This window comes from Triturus cristatus, chromosome 1_2 (genome assembly GCF_964204655.1).
Source record: "Triturus cristatus chromosome 1_2, aTriCri1.1, whole genome shotgun sequence".
NCBI lineage: Eukaryota > Metazoa > Chordata > Amphibia > Caudata > Salamandridae > Triturus > Triturus cristatus.
The window spans coordinates 299,588,219-299,601,561 of NC_140580.1; the positions used below are offsets into that span (position 1 = coordinate 299,588,219).

The 13,343-nt window shown below is 52.9% G+C and overlaps 1 protein-coding gene across 3 annotated transcripts in view; it reads left to right on the forward strand.

Annotated features, from left to right (window-relative positions):
• MICU1 (mitochondrial calcium uptake 1) overlaps positions 1-13,343 on the forward strand; it is a 730,309-nt gene that overhangs the window by 563,966 nt on the left and 153,000 nt on the right. For all 3 annotated transcript variants that reach the window (XM_085603833.1, XM_085603832.1, XM_085603834.1), the window contains exon 9: positions 9,771-9,908. In XM_085603833.1, coding sequence (XP_085459959.1) covers positions 9,771-9,908 — 138 coding nt within the window. The remainder of the gene's footprint in view (positions 1-9,770; positions 9,909-13,343) is intronic.

The following is a 13,343-nucleotide window of genomic DNA, read 5'->3' on the forward strand; positions in this document are numbered from 1 at the left end:
AAAAGAACAACAGCAGCTCTCAACATGTGTCTAGGTGCCCCTCCCCCCAAACTCCCCTTCTACCGGATCCTCCATTCCAGTCCCCGCCCCCTCTACAGAGAGTGTCATGCCTACAATGGCCTGCGTGTTCCCATGTCTCACCACCTGCGTCAAAGCTGCAGCACCCAGTGCCGCGATACTCCACCAGGCAAACTAGCCCTTTAACAACTACCGCAGCTCTCTCAACTCACCCCTATCGTCTGCCGAGTCAGTAACGCTCAAGTGCAACAGGGCCTGCAGCATCTCCCCCCACTGGGATGCGATGGGTGTCATCCTGAGCCCCAGTATTTCCTCCCTCCGGAGGGCCACCCCCTCCGCCTTTGCCCAGACGAGGAATGAATTACGCCATGCTTGCACATGTGGTGGGGTGTCTGCCTTCCAGCACTTAGTGAGGAGCCTCTTCGCCACTACAATCCCCAGGTCTATAAACCGAGAGACAACTTTAGCGGAGGGCGGCCTATGGAAAAGGTGAAGCAAATAGACAGCCCACTCAGAGGGAAGCTCCCGTCCCGTGCATTTGTGGAGCGCCTCCCGTATTGCCTGCCAGTATGTACCCAATGTTGGGCAGCCCCACACCATGTGAATCAGGTCAACATCCGCCTCCGCACAACGGGGGCAGCATGCGTCCGCACGATGGAAATATCTATTAATAGCGGCCGGCGTGAGGTATGCCCTGTGTAAGATGAAGAATTGTATTTGACGGAATCTCCTGTTCCTGGGCACTCTTCTCGGACCCTGTAGCACCCATTCCCATTCCCTATCGGTCATGGGGCGAGCAAGATCCACCTCCCATTTCTCACGCAGCGTCCCTAGACTCAACGCCGCGTGCGTCCGTAACGCCGCGGCAAACCATTTCATCAGGCGTCTCCCTCGTCCCATGACATGAAGATACTGTACCACTAAGTGTTGTTCTGGCTCCTCCCGTAGGTCTCCCCAGTGGCCTGCCAGTGTCTCCACCAGGGCCCGATGTCGAAGAAACTGGCCTCGGGCTAGCCCTGTCTCTTCCGCAAGGGTCGTGAATGGAAGTGCCCCATCTCGGTAAAGATCCTCTAAGGTATAAATATCAGGCTGCATGCCAGTCCCTCAATTCCACAGACCCAAATACTCCCTGCCCACTGGGGGAGCCCTCCAAAGGTATGGCCGGTGCATAGGGGATCCTTGATCTGGTAAGCCGGAGACTTCTGCGATAACATTTACAGGCCACCACTAACAGCAGCGGCGCCGGCCTCATCGCGCCTGCCGCCGGATGAAAGATCCTGAGCAGCTCAGCCAACGACAGTGGGGGGTCCACTGCCGTCGCCGTGTCATCGCGGCTTCTGTCTGCCAACCAGCGAGCTACCCACTGCAACTGCGCCGCCAAATAGTAATGCTCAAAACATGGCATCGCCAGTCCACCCTGGTCTACGGGGAGACACAATTTGGGCAGTGCGACCCTGTGTCGCGTCGTTCCCCATATAAAGTCTCGGAGGGAGCGTGTCAAGCCCGTGAAGAAGGACGCCGGGACGTATAGAGGCAGATTGGCGAAATAGTACAGCAGACGAGCTAAGATTACCATCTTAACCAGTGCTATTTGGCCGGTGACCGAGAGGGAAAGTGTGCTCCAGAACTTCATCTGAGACCTGATCGCAGTTACGGCTCTGCCCAGATTTCCCTCAACCAGGTCTGCCGGCTGACGATATATCTGGATTCCCAGATAGCGAAAGGTGTCCGGCTGCCACTGTACTTGTACTCCTCCTAGGCGGTACCCGGGGTCCCGAGTGTCTGCTCCAAATGCGTATAGGCAGGAGTTAGCTGCATTTACTCGAAGCCCCGAGAGCGCCTCAAAGTTGGACAGGATGAGCTCCAGCCCCACAGGAACACAAGACACGTCTCTGACAAACACTAGGAGGTCATCTGCATAGAGGGACACCTGGTGTGTCGCATCTCCCAGTGGGATGCCATCCGCCAGCTCCTTGCGAATTGTCGCCGCTAGTGGCTCCATCGCAAGCGCAAACAGGAGGGGTGACAGCGGACAGCCCTGTCTAGTGCCCCGGCCGGGATGGGATCAGATATGTACGGGCCAGTTCTCACCCGCACCGTAGGGCCCTTATACAGAAGAGCCGCAAGCTGGAGGAAGCCAAGCCCCAGTCCGAAGTGCGACAGCGTCGCCACCAGGTATCCCCACTCTAGACAGTCAAATGCTTTTTCCAGGTCCAGGACCAGACAGCCTGCTCTGGGCCACTGCTGGACACCGTCAGTCGCTACTCGAAAAAACCTCAGCAGAATAAGAGAGGTACTGCGCTTAGGCACGAAGCCATTTTGGTCGCTGTGAACTAGCGCCGGCACCACCTGCGTCAGCCTTTCCGCCAGTACCTTTGCCAGAATTTTATAATCCGTATTGAGCAGGGCAAGTGGACGATAGGACCCCAACTGAGTGGAGTCCCGTCCAGGCTTGAGTAGGGAGATCAGATAGGCCTCGCGCATCGACCCAGGTGGGGCACTCTCCTCCAGGGCGGCCAGATAAAGGGTGTGAAGCTTAGGTATCAATGATTCCCTGTAGGATTTATAGTATTCTGCCGGGAGCCCATCCGAGCCCGGCGCCTTCCCCGCAGCTAGAGAGGAAATTGCATCCCCAATCTCATCTGTAGTGAGGGGACACTCCAGAGACGCATGGTGTTCAGCCGGGACCTCGGGCAGTTCCGCGGCTTCTAAGAACCCGTCCAGGTCACACGACCGCCTACCTCCCGTTGACCGATACAAGGAGGTATAGTGTGCCGTCAATGCTTGGTGAATCTCCCATTGCGTATACACTAGTGATCCGTCAGGCCCACATATAGCGCTTATTGGGGCATGGGCAGACTCCCGCCGTATCAACCAGGCCAGCAATCTCCCAGCCCTGTCCGATGTAGCATGTACTCGAGCCAAGTGGGCCGCATAATTGTGGCATCGCAGCCGGTCCAGTAAGTCGGCATGGCGCGCCCGGAGCTCCAGCAGTCGGTCCGAGTCCGTACCGCCACCCTCCCCGTGTAATTCACAGGGAGTAGACGGGACTCCAAAGCAGCAAGAGCACTCGCCAGCTGTTTGCGAATGTTCCATGTCGCGCCCAAGCAATGCCCCCTAATGCATACCTTGTGTGGCGTCCCACTCTAACAGCTCACTGCCTGTAGAGCCCTCGTTAAGCTCGAAATACTGTTCTATTGCCGTACCCAAGGAGGCGCGAAACTCCGCATCCTCCAGGGCCGCCGTTTGAAGGCGCCCCATAGGAATCGGAGGTCTGTCAGGTCGCCACCGCAGCCCCACTATGAGGGGGTTGTGATCTGAGTGTGTCCGGCCCATGTACTCTGCTCGGACCAATGGAAGCACTGAGTGGGTGCCCACCACCCTGTCTAATCGAACATGGAGGTCGTGTACTGCCGAGTAGTATGAATAGACGCGGTCATCAGGGTGCATATTGCGCCACATGTCAAGTAGAGCCCAGTGTAACAACCAGGTGGTTAAAGCTTGTGCATTCGAGCCCACTTGTGTACCCCGGAGTGGCGGGAAAGATCGGTCCATGTGTATGTCAAGTACCGAGTTAACGTCTCCCCCCAGGAGCCAAGGAAGACCCGCATACGGCGCCAGCACCGCAGACAAACTAGCCAGGTATGAGGACTGCTCAACATTCGGTGCATAGAGGGAGCCCAGTAACACCTGTTGTCCATCAAGTCGCCCATGTACTAGGGTGTATCTCCCGCCCGGGTCAACCAGCGCCTCCAGACAGACAAATGGGGTGCCCGCCCTCACCCAGATCAGTGTGCCCCTGGCATGTGCCGAGCAGGTAGTGCCAAACACCTGTCCCCTCCAGCATGTGCGCAGCCGGTCCAGCTCCCTCGGTGTCATGTGTGTCTCTTGAAGGAGAGCTATGGCCGCTGCGTGTCTCTGCAAGTATGCAAATATGGAGTATCTACGCGCTGGTGTATGCATACCTCGGACATTCCATGTGATTACATTTGTGGTGGCCATGCGGAACTTTTATGTGTTATACCCGTGGCAGTGCCCAGGGACACCCACCCGGGGCAGGGGGCACTCGCAGGTCAATCCAGAGGGCTGCATAAAAAACCAACAAAACAACAACGCACAAACATGAAACCGTGTGCATGAACAAGCCAAAAAGGCCACTATAACTGTCAGGGCAAACCCCGCTTCAGGTATTCGTCCAAACCATGAGTCAATGCTCACAAGGTGTGACTAAGCCCAATGGTGGCTAGTGGGGCTAGCGTGTGGTATTTGCCGCTTGAGGGTGCTCCCCAACCATGGTGCCTGTGTATATGCAGTGTAAGGGACTCCCTTAACCTGGGCTCAGAGCAGTACAGAGGGGTATTTGGCCTGCGTTACTCTATCCTTCGGGTAGGAGCCTACGCCTAATAGGGTACCTGTACCTCCCCAGGTAGCTGCTTCCAAGCCCTCCTCCCATCTCTCCCGACCCCTCAGAAATCCACCAGTAAGACCCCTCCTCCCCTCAGCTCACCACTCCGCTGTCCTCGCAGTTCAGAGCCAACAGGTGCCAGCCGCCAGTCCCCAGCGCCTGTCTCGGAGGGCTATGCTCCTCAGCGGACACAGTCCCACCTTTGTCCATACTTCACATGATATGCTCCGAGGTCTGGGGGGTCACCAACGGCATCAGCTGGTCGTCAGAAATCACAGTGGACGGGGAAGACGAGCCACTGGTCTCTGGGTCACCCCTATCCTGGGTGATCGCCCCACCCCGACCCTCAGGAGACCTAAGTGCGGCCACCGCTTCCTGTCGTTCCAATCTGATCCTCTCCGGACTAGGAGCCACTCCCAGGCTTGGACCCTCTCCTCTTTGGGGTCCTTTTCCCCTCCTCCGCCGAGATCTCCTGCTTTGCTGTGTAGTTGGCTCCAATTCCGGCGGCCGCTGGCCAGCGCTGCGTCTGGTCTCTTCCAGCCAGTCCCAGACCTCTGATGGAGTATCAAAGAAGCGAGTGCCTTCACTTGTGGCCACTCGGAGACGTGAAGGGAACAACAAAGCGTATGGGATCTCCAGGTCGCGTAGCCGGCGCTTTACCGCCAGGTAGTTGCTCCGGCGCTTTTGCACCATTGCGGTGTAGTCCGGGAAGAACTGTACCTGCCCGCTGCCCACTATGATTTCCCCCATCTTCCTGGTCTCGCGGAGTACCACATCTCTGTCCCGATAATTAAGAAGTTTAAACAGGAAGGGTCGGGGTCGGGCTGGGCCGCTGTTTTGGGACTCTGTGGGCCCGTTCCACTACAAACTGCGGAGAGAGTTTCTCAGGTCCAAGTAGGGCTCGTAGCCACCCCTCCACATATTGCTCCGGCTGACGCCCTTCTTCGCCTTCCAGCAGGCCCACCACTCGCACGTTACTGCGCCGAGAACGTCCCTCTGCATCCTCCACACGGTCTTCTAAGGCATGGAAGCGGTCTATTAGGTCTTGTAGGGCGGCAGTGTGGGTGTTCACTACGGGCTGGACTTCCTGAAGGGTCTGCCCTCGTAGGGTCACCTTAACCGTCAGTTTGCGGTGATCCGCGTGAAGTAGGGTGAACTCCACTGTGACCTTATCGATGCGGGCCTCCAACGACGACTTCGTCTGCTCCAGCGTGGAGCCGATCCGCTCCACTGCAGCCAGTACCGAATCCAGTTTAGCTGCTAACATCTCAGTTTGCGGTGCTGCGCCCATTTCTCTAGTCTCTGACACATGGCCCGGGTTGGCAGCCGGCGTCTGGCTGTCCCTCGACGCATTGCGCAGCCGGCCCATGACCAGCTGCTGAGCTGTAGGCATTTACAAGAGGTCAAGGCAACGGGCAGATGATCCTAGTCCAGCAGCCGCAGGTCTCCACTCCCCCAAACGCCAGCGTCGCAGGCCCTCCGCCGCACTCTCAGATCCGGGGCACCAGTAATAATCACCCAAGGTCTGTCCGGGTAACAGTTCGACCCCCACCTAGGGGGGCGCACACCACTTATCACTCCCTGGCCCACTGGGCCACAGTGGCCGTCAAATGTCACCGCCTGTGCGTCTCCGAGCCTCGCCACAACTCTGCTCCACCGCACGGGCACTGCCTCCGTGGAACTAGACGCAACTTGTGTCCTGCAGCACTGCAATCTACAGCTGGAGTTACTACCCCGTCTACTGCCAAATAACGTCTCAACACCTCCAACCGGTCCCCGGCAGAGACCCCCTCCAGTCTACTCCTCAATGCCAGTTGTGCCAGAACCTCCAACAAAATGGCCGCCGCCTCCGGGTTTCATACAGCGCACCACGTGTGGTCCACCACTTTGCCACCTCAACATACCAGCCGATAGTCCGAGTATCCGAAGGCCAGGCTTCTTCTGTGCTTTCGCGCCTACTGCTCGCCGTCGCCTCCACGCTGCCTCCGACCTGGCACAGTATCAGGAAGTGCATCCCCCACTCCACCGGGATCCGTGGCCTGGCCGCCACTCACTCCAGGGTACCTCCGGTGGCAGAGTTAGAGGGACCCATACTCCTCAGTCCTAGCCGGTGAGCCCTCCCTCCGAGGCCGACTGGCTCTAGCGTGCGATTCGCAGGCCGCCGCCCGCTTCACTCCTCCACCAGAAACGGGCCGCACTACGGTGTACTCACAGGGCTCCAACCATTTCAAATCCGCAGCACCTCTTCAGGGCCCCGCTCGTTGTCCTCCTCCGCGCCACCCGGATGCGACCCGGTCGCACCCTGGTTTGTCCGCTCCCGGTGTCCCAACCGCCGCAGCCTAGGATCCAGTCGGGAAGCCACGGCGTGCAGTCATTTGCGTGGCCGGCCGCTGCGCTCCTACTCCGCCCTGTGTCTGCCGGTCGCAGTCGTCCGCCAGTGGCGCCAGCGTGCACAGCATTCGCGCGCGATGGTTTTCGCACCGCTGCGTCGGGGGGCGATCAGGCTACACCTCCTCTGGCACCTAACGCCCGGCAGGGGCCCCTTACAGGATAAATGGCAGGAGAAAGGCACCGGCTGGTCGGAGCTTCACTGGCTCGCGGCCATCTTGCTCGCGCGTCAAGCCACGCCCCAACTAGTAAACTCTCATGCTTAACATTGGTCAATGTGTGTCATGCAGTAGCTAGTATATCTTTGCCATAACCCCTCTTGATAAATCTATTTTCTACTGTAGTTCCTGATTCAATTTGTCTGCATCACTACAATTCCGTTTTTTTCTTAACATTTTACCGTAGGGAATTGCTTGTGTCTGCGAGGGAGGATGGGCACTTGTGGCATGTAATACTGAGTTGCAGGCTGTTGATTTTCCAAATAGATGCGTCCCCAACCTATGACCCTCCGTCTAGACGGTCGCTTCGAGAAAAGGCACTTCTCAGTTACTTTGTTCATTTGGGAATGTAATATTGAAGGTATTTTCATTCAGGTATGCAAAAAGTCTATTGAGACAGTCTCTATTTCCTGACCAAAACATGATGACGTCATCAATGTAACGTCCCCAGTACAGTATATGTTCCAAGAATTCACAGGGACACTTTTTCCGAATATGTACCTGTTCAAACAGACCCATGTACAAATTAGCAAACAAGGGTGAAAATCAAGCACCCGTAGCCACGCCCTGAATTTAATGATACTGCTCACCATGGTGTGTGAAGATGTTATTATCCAACACCAGACGTATCCAATCCAGTAACATTTCAGTGTGTTCATACAGTGTTGCAGGTCGTGTGTCTAAAAAGTGTTGTATTGTCATGATTCCCTGTTCCATAAAAATACTCCTGTATAATGCACACACATCCAATGTCACCAGTAGGTGGCCTTCAACCATTCAAAACTGAAATCGCAAGTATCTTTCAAGTATGAGGGTAAGTTGCTAGCAAACGGCTGTAGGAATATATATCCATGTATTCGGAGAGCCTCTCAGTGGGAGACTCTATACCGGAGATGATTGGTCTGCCTGGTGGAAACCCCCCACCCTTGTGTATTTTAGGCCAGATATAAATACGTGGGCATGTCGTAGTGCTGTTGTAAAGATATCTGAATTCCTAACTCTCCTAAATCTCTCCAATTTCTAAGTGTGGTTTCCACTCTCATTTTATTATCCTTCAGCGGATTGTTATCCAGCTTTTGATAAGCGGAGGTATTAAACAATTGTCTATCAATTTCTATCAGGTAGTCCACTTTATTCATGAGTATAACATTACCTCCTGGTCCGCCTGTCTGATAACCAATGAATGGTCATATTTCTATGTGATGAGTGCTTGTATTTCTTCCATGGTAATGGTATATTTGTTGTGCCTGGCATTGGGTGTATGTTGGTCTTCAAGTTTATGCAAGTCCTTGCTTACTTCTTGTAGACATATGTCAATTGAAATATCAGCAGGTAAGCAGGGAATACCTTTCAATCTGTTATTAAGCCCACTGTCACAAAACATGTGTCGGCTGCTTCTTGTTGTCGAAGCCAATCCTATCATGTACAGACCCTGGTTGTGAATAAAAAAAGAAGAATTTAATATCATCCACGCACGCGTTGGACTTGCATATTAAGGATTGCAGTGAAACACTAGTGTGTGTGGTACTTGTTTCCAATATTCATCCTTAGGACAGTTCCTCCAGTAGCCGGTTGCTAGGGAACCATTGCATATCTCATCAAGTACACTTTGTAATGGTTGATACCCTACCCCTAGTGGTTTGAGCCAAGTGTAGATTTGAGTGGCTATCTGATTGTTGCACAACTGGTCTTGTACTGGATAAAAGCTAACCCCTGTGCATAATCCCGTGGTTCTTCATTTACTTGCATGAAGTGCTACAGCCGTGAGTGTAGAAAGGCTGGAACGAGAAACCTTTGTTGTTTCCCCAAGACCGGTAGACAATGGACCCCAGATCTGAAGAGATAACTGCTCTGGTGCATCCTGAAGTACAGGTGGAGGAGGCAACCTGGCATGTGGAGACCCTGCATCAATTCACATCAGATCAGAGTAGAGTCCAGTGCACTGCAGTGCTGCTCATTCCCAAGGGGACCCACATGTGTGAGGGCCCATATGTCTTCGTTTCTGCCACATACCATATTTCGGACAACAATTGTTATGGACTTCCTCCTTTTTACACAGTATACCTTAAGGAATAGAAAAAGGCTGCTGCCAGCATAGTGCCCAGATAGCACCACATCCTGCTGATAGCTTCTAAGTTAAATAAAATGCTCAGATTGGAAGAATTTGGCAGCTGGCAGCGATGATCACTGAACAAGATAGTGTGCAAAGAAGCCCTTCGAGCACCATTCTGACTTCCATTATAGGTTATTTACACTCGTCTTGATTCACGTTTCTTTGAATGCACTATTTTGCACCAACATATGGTATCCGGAAACTAAGGAGTTTATTCATTAAAATCCATCAAACTTTGCTTTTGGATAACTTGGTGGCAGCTTATTCAGAAACTGGCAAGAAAAATCGATGGCACATTTTTAGAAAATACCTCTATCTGCGTTGGAGTCTAATTGTAATAATCAACTGGAAAACCTTACCTGAACGGCAAGAGCGTAGTATACTCCAGGATAGAAAAAATCTTAGAATGTATGCATCCCCTGTTAATGTACGACCTCCTTAAGAAAGTGTGAAGCATCTGAAAGCCGTTTCTAAACGTTTGTGTGGTTTTTTATATATACAAAATGTCTGCTAACCGGATCCTTAAACCAGTTTTGACTTTGTTGTCGATCAGGACTGCAAACTGGAGTGAGGAATAAAAATTATTTTGTTATAGAAACACTCAATCTTCTTGTTGATTCATTTGCAGTTTGAGCGCCAAGACCCTGTAAACGGCAAGATCACCGAACGCCAGTTTGGCAGCATGTTGTTGGCCTACAGTGGAGTGCAGTCGAAGAAGCTCACAGTCATGCTGAAACAGCTGAAGCAGCGGTTCAAAGGTGGAGAGGTGAGTTACACTTGGCCAAAAGATATTGAGGGAACTGGATCTTGGGGTCATAAAAGTCTTGGAGATGCAAGAGTAAGACATTTACTGAGAAAATAATCGAAAGGCATGATGTGCAGTACTGTGGTTTGCTACTGGATTGAGAGTGAGGAAGGTACCTTAAGAGGTCCGCACAGTGACGGTTCATGACTCTGAAAAATGGTGGGTCGACATCAATACAATTAAAACGACAACATAAATACAATAAAAAAAACATGCAAATAAACATTTAAAATGGGGAAAAAAGAACCTTTCACTTACCTTAGCCTGCAGCACGTCCTCAATGTTCTCCGGTTCCAGACTCGTACCACGGGTTCTTATCCAATCCAGACACTGCTCTCATGCTGCACGAGAGAGGTGTCTGGATTGGCTGGAGCAGGCTGCCTCAGTGGTCCGAAGAGCACTGAAGGCCTGTGCCTGCTCTCCAACCCAGTTGTCTATGACAGCCGGGTTGGAGGGGTTGAATAGCGCATGTCTGTTTGGCTGTAATAATGTAGCTGGCCAAACCGACATGCCTTATTCCTACTGAAGGGGCCACTCGTCATTGCTGCCAATCAGCAGCAATGACGCACTGCCCCCACCCTGCCCTCTCCGTTCGGCTGAAAGCGGGAAAAATAAAATGGTTATTAAATCATGTTATTACCATTTTATTTTTCCAGCTTTCAGCTCAGCAGTAGGGGGAGGGGGGGGGGGGGGGGGGGAGGGTGCGCGAAGCTAAGCTCCTCCGCTCCCGTGGAAGAACCGCTGCTGGATCCGCAGGCCTCCGGAGTGCAAAACCTATAAACGAACTTTCAGGAAACACATAGGTTAGGCCCTAGAACGGATCTGTTAGCTCAGGTTAAGGACACTCTTGTAGAAAGCATAATTCGACCAGAAATCCTTCTCCTGCACCTCTTCTCCCCTACTTAACTTCTGTGCCTACTCCACGCTCGCGTCTTAATTCCTAAATACCCTGTTCCAGGGCAGCCATGCCCTTTCCAGGTTCGATATTCGTTCACTCAATTCTTATTGTAGGTGGCAAACCATGCCTGGATGAGTGAGAGCTACAGCCTGGTAAAAATGTGCAATACACCCTCATTGCTGGCAGCATGACACTAAAAAGGTGCCAGCCAAAGGAGGTTTAGAAATGTGGTTCTGGTGTAGAATGACAATGTAATTGACGTAGTGAGACCGATTGCTTTGGTCTAGACAAGTAGGGGTCACACACAAGGCATTTTGGTGCAGGGAAGGCGCAGGATGGCCACTGTTGGAGCAGCGCACTTTACTTCAACTGTCTCCCATGGTTGTCCTGTTCACCCACAATCCAGCTGTCTGCGCTGTTATGAGATGGAATGAAGCCTATGCTGCACGACGTGCATTTCCCACACATTCCTCATCTATTCTGGTTTAGCAGTTGACTTTAGTTCTTATTGGCATCCATAAGTCTGCCCAATGGTGAAATTCTCTTAACTAGACCAGAGTCACTTTCATTGTGGTGCACTCAGTACCACTCGTCTGCAATTGCTTCTCCCCAGTAGTGGTGTCTCTAGAGGGCGACCAGATTGGGCCATTGCCCCAACTCTATTTGCTTTGGCTCACCCTTATGTCAATCACCAAAGCTGTTGACTGTGCCTAGAGGCAACGCACAAAAAATGAGAATGAATCTTGCCACGCACATTTATTTGTCCATCTAGCTTTCACTTCAAAGCAGTGTTTGTGTGAGGCAATATACAAACCTAATGTTTGTTTAAAAAATGTTTGTCTGACTTTGTATATATATGTGCGCATTTGTGTATCTGCCTATAAATACAAAAAGATACATAAACACACTTCAGTGCAAAGTCCATTTTGAACATTTTAAGCGTGTGTGTGTGTGTGTGTGTGTGTGTGTGTGTGTGTGCGTGTGTGGGTGTGGGTGTGTGTGTGTGTGTGTGTGTGTGTGTGTGTATATATATATATATATATATTACCTACTGGCGGTCGCCAGTAGGTAGTTATAGTTAGAACCTAGTTTCTATAGGAAAAGCGTTTTTTGATTTGCTAATAACTTTGACGTCGTTTGACAAATCTTCTTGAAATTCTCCCTCAAAAAAGTCTATCCAGGTCAGCTCCTATCCAGAAAGTTTGGTAGTGATTCGTCAAGCGGTGGCTGAGAAAACAGGGGGGGTCCCAAAACGCGTTTTTCGTGTGTTAATTTCCATAGGAAATTTTGAGACAGGCTACAGCCCGAACTACTGAAGGGCATTACCCCAAATTTGGCAAAAAAGTAGTGCTTGGTTCAGAAAGCGACCTTTTTTTTAAATGGTGTAAATCCGTTCAGTAGTTGCTGAGAAATTTAAAAAAATAGAAGTTTCGATATCCATGGCCGCGGTGGATTCGCGAACCCTCCCGACCACAAGCTTTATTCTAATTGGCTGTCAACACTCCAAACCAGGAAGTGTTGGCAGCCACCTTGTGACTCGGTAGAACTGAGTCACAAGAAAACAGTGAAAAAAATGTTTAAAATAAGAAAAGGGGGCAGGGTAGAAACCCCCTGGCCCCCTAGGCCTGCTCAGGGGGTCCCCCAAGGACCCCCAGGGCCCAAAAAAGCATTTTTTTAAAATATTTCGGGGACATTCGCGGTTGGGTCGCGAATCCCGCCAAATGCGCTTCATTTAATTGAGGCCCCCGAGTAGGCCAGGTCCCGGGGGCAGTGCCAAGAAATATATGCAGGGGCCTGCGGGGGCCCCTGCAGCCTTGGGGACCACCACCCCCCCGGGGCTCGCTTAAAATTATGTGTGAGAGAGCACTCTGCCCCCCTGCAGCCCCGGGTAACGCCACCCCCCAGGGCTTAGTTTTTAACGTGTGGGGGGCCTCCAAGGCCCCCCCCAGGCCTGCGGTCCGCAACCCCGGGGCTTTTTAAAGAAAATAAATAAACATGTGTGGGGGGCTCGAGCCCCCCCACACGCCCCGGGGACCTCCACCACCCCGGGGCACTTCTATGCAAATGCGGGGGTCCATTACGGACCCCCGAGCCCCGGGGACCACCACTTCCCTGGGGCTGTGCACTAGGTGGGAGGGGGGCCGCGGGGCCCCCCTCCTGGAGCCCTTCATGGCTCTGGGGACTGCCACCCCCAGGGCTGGCTCCTGTAGTGTCCCGGGGTGCCCACCCCCGGGACACGCCTGCTATGGCAGGGCGGGAGCTGCTTTCCTCCCTCGCTTACAAAATCCCAACCAGATAGCTTTTCCACAAGGGGAGCTGCATGTTAGCAGCTCCCCTTGTGGAAAACAATGCCAGCTCCCGCCAGAGGCGGGGAGCCGGCGGGACCGTGGGGGAATTGGGATCCCCCCACGGTCCCCAACAGATAGGGCCGGCCCTGGGGGATGGGGTCCCCGGGTCCAGAAGCAGCCCGGGAGGGGGCCACGCGGCCCTCGCTCCCC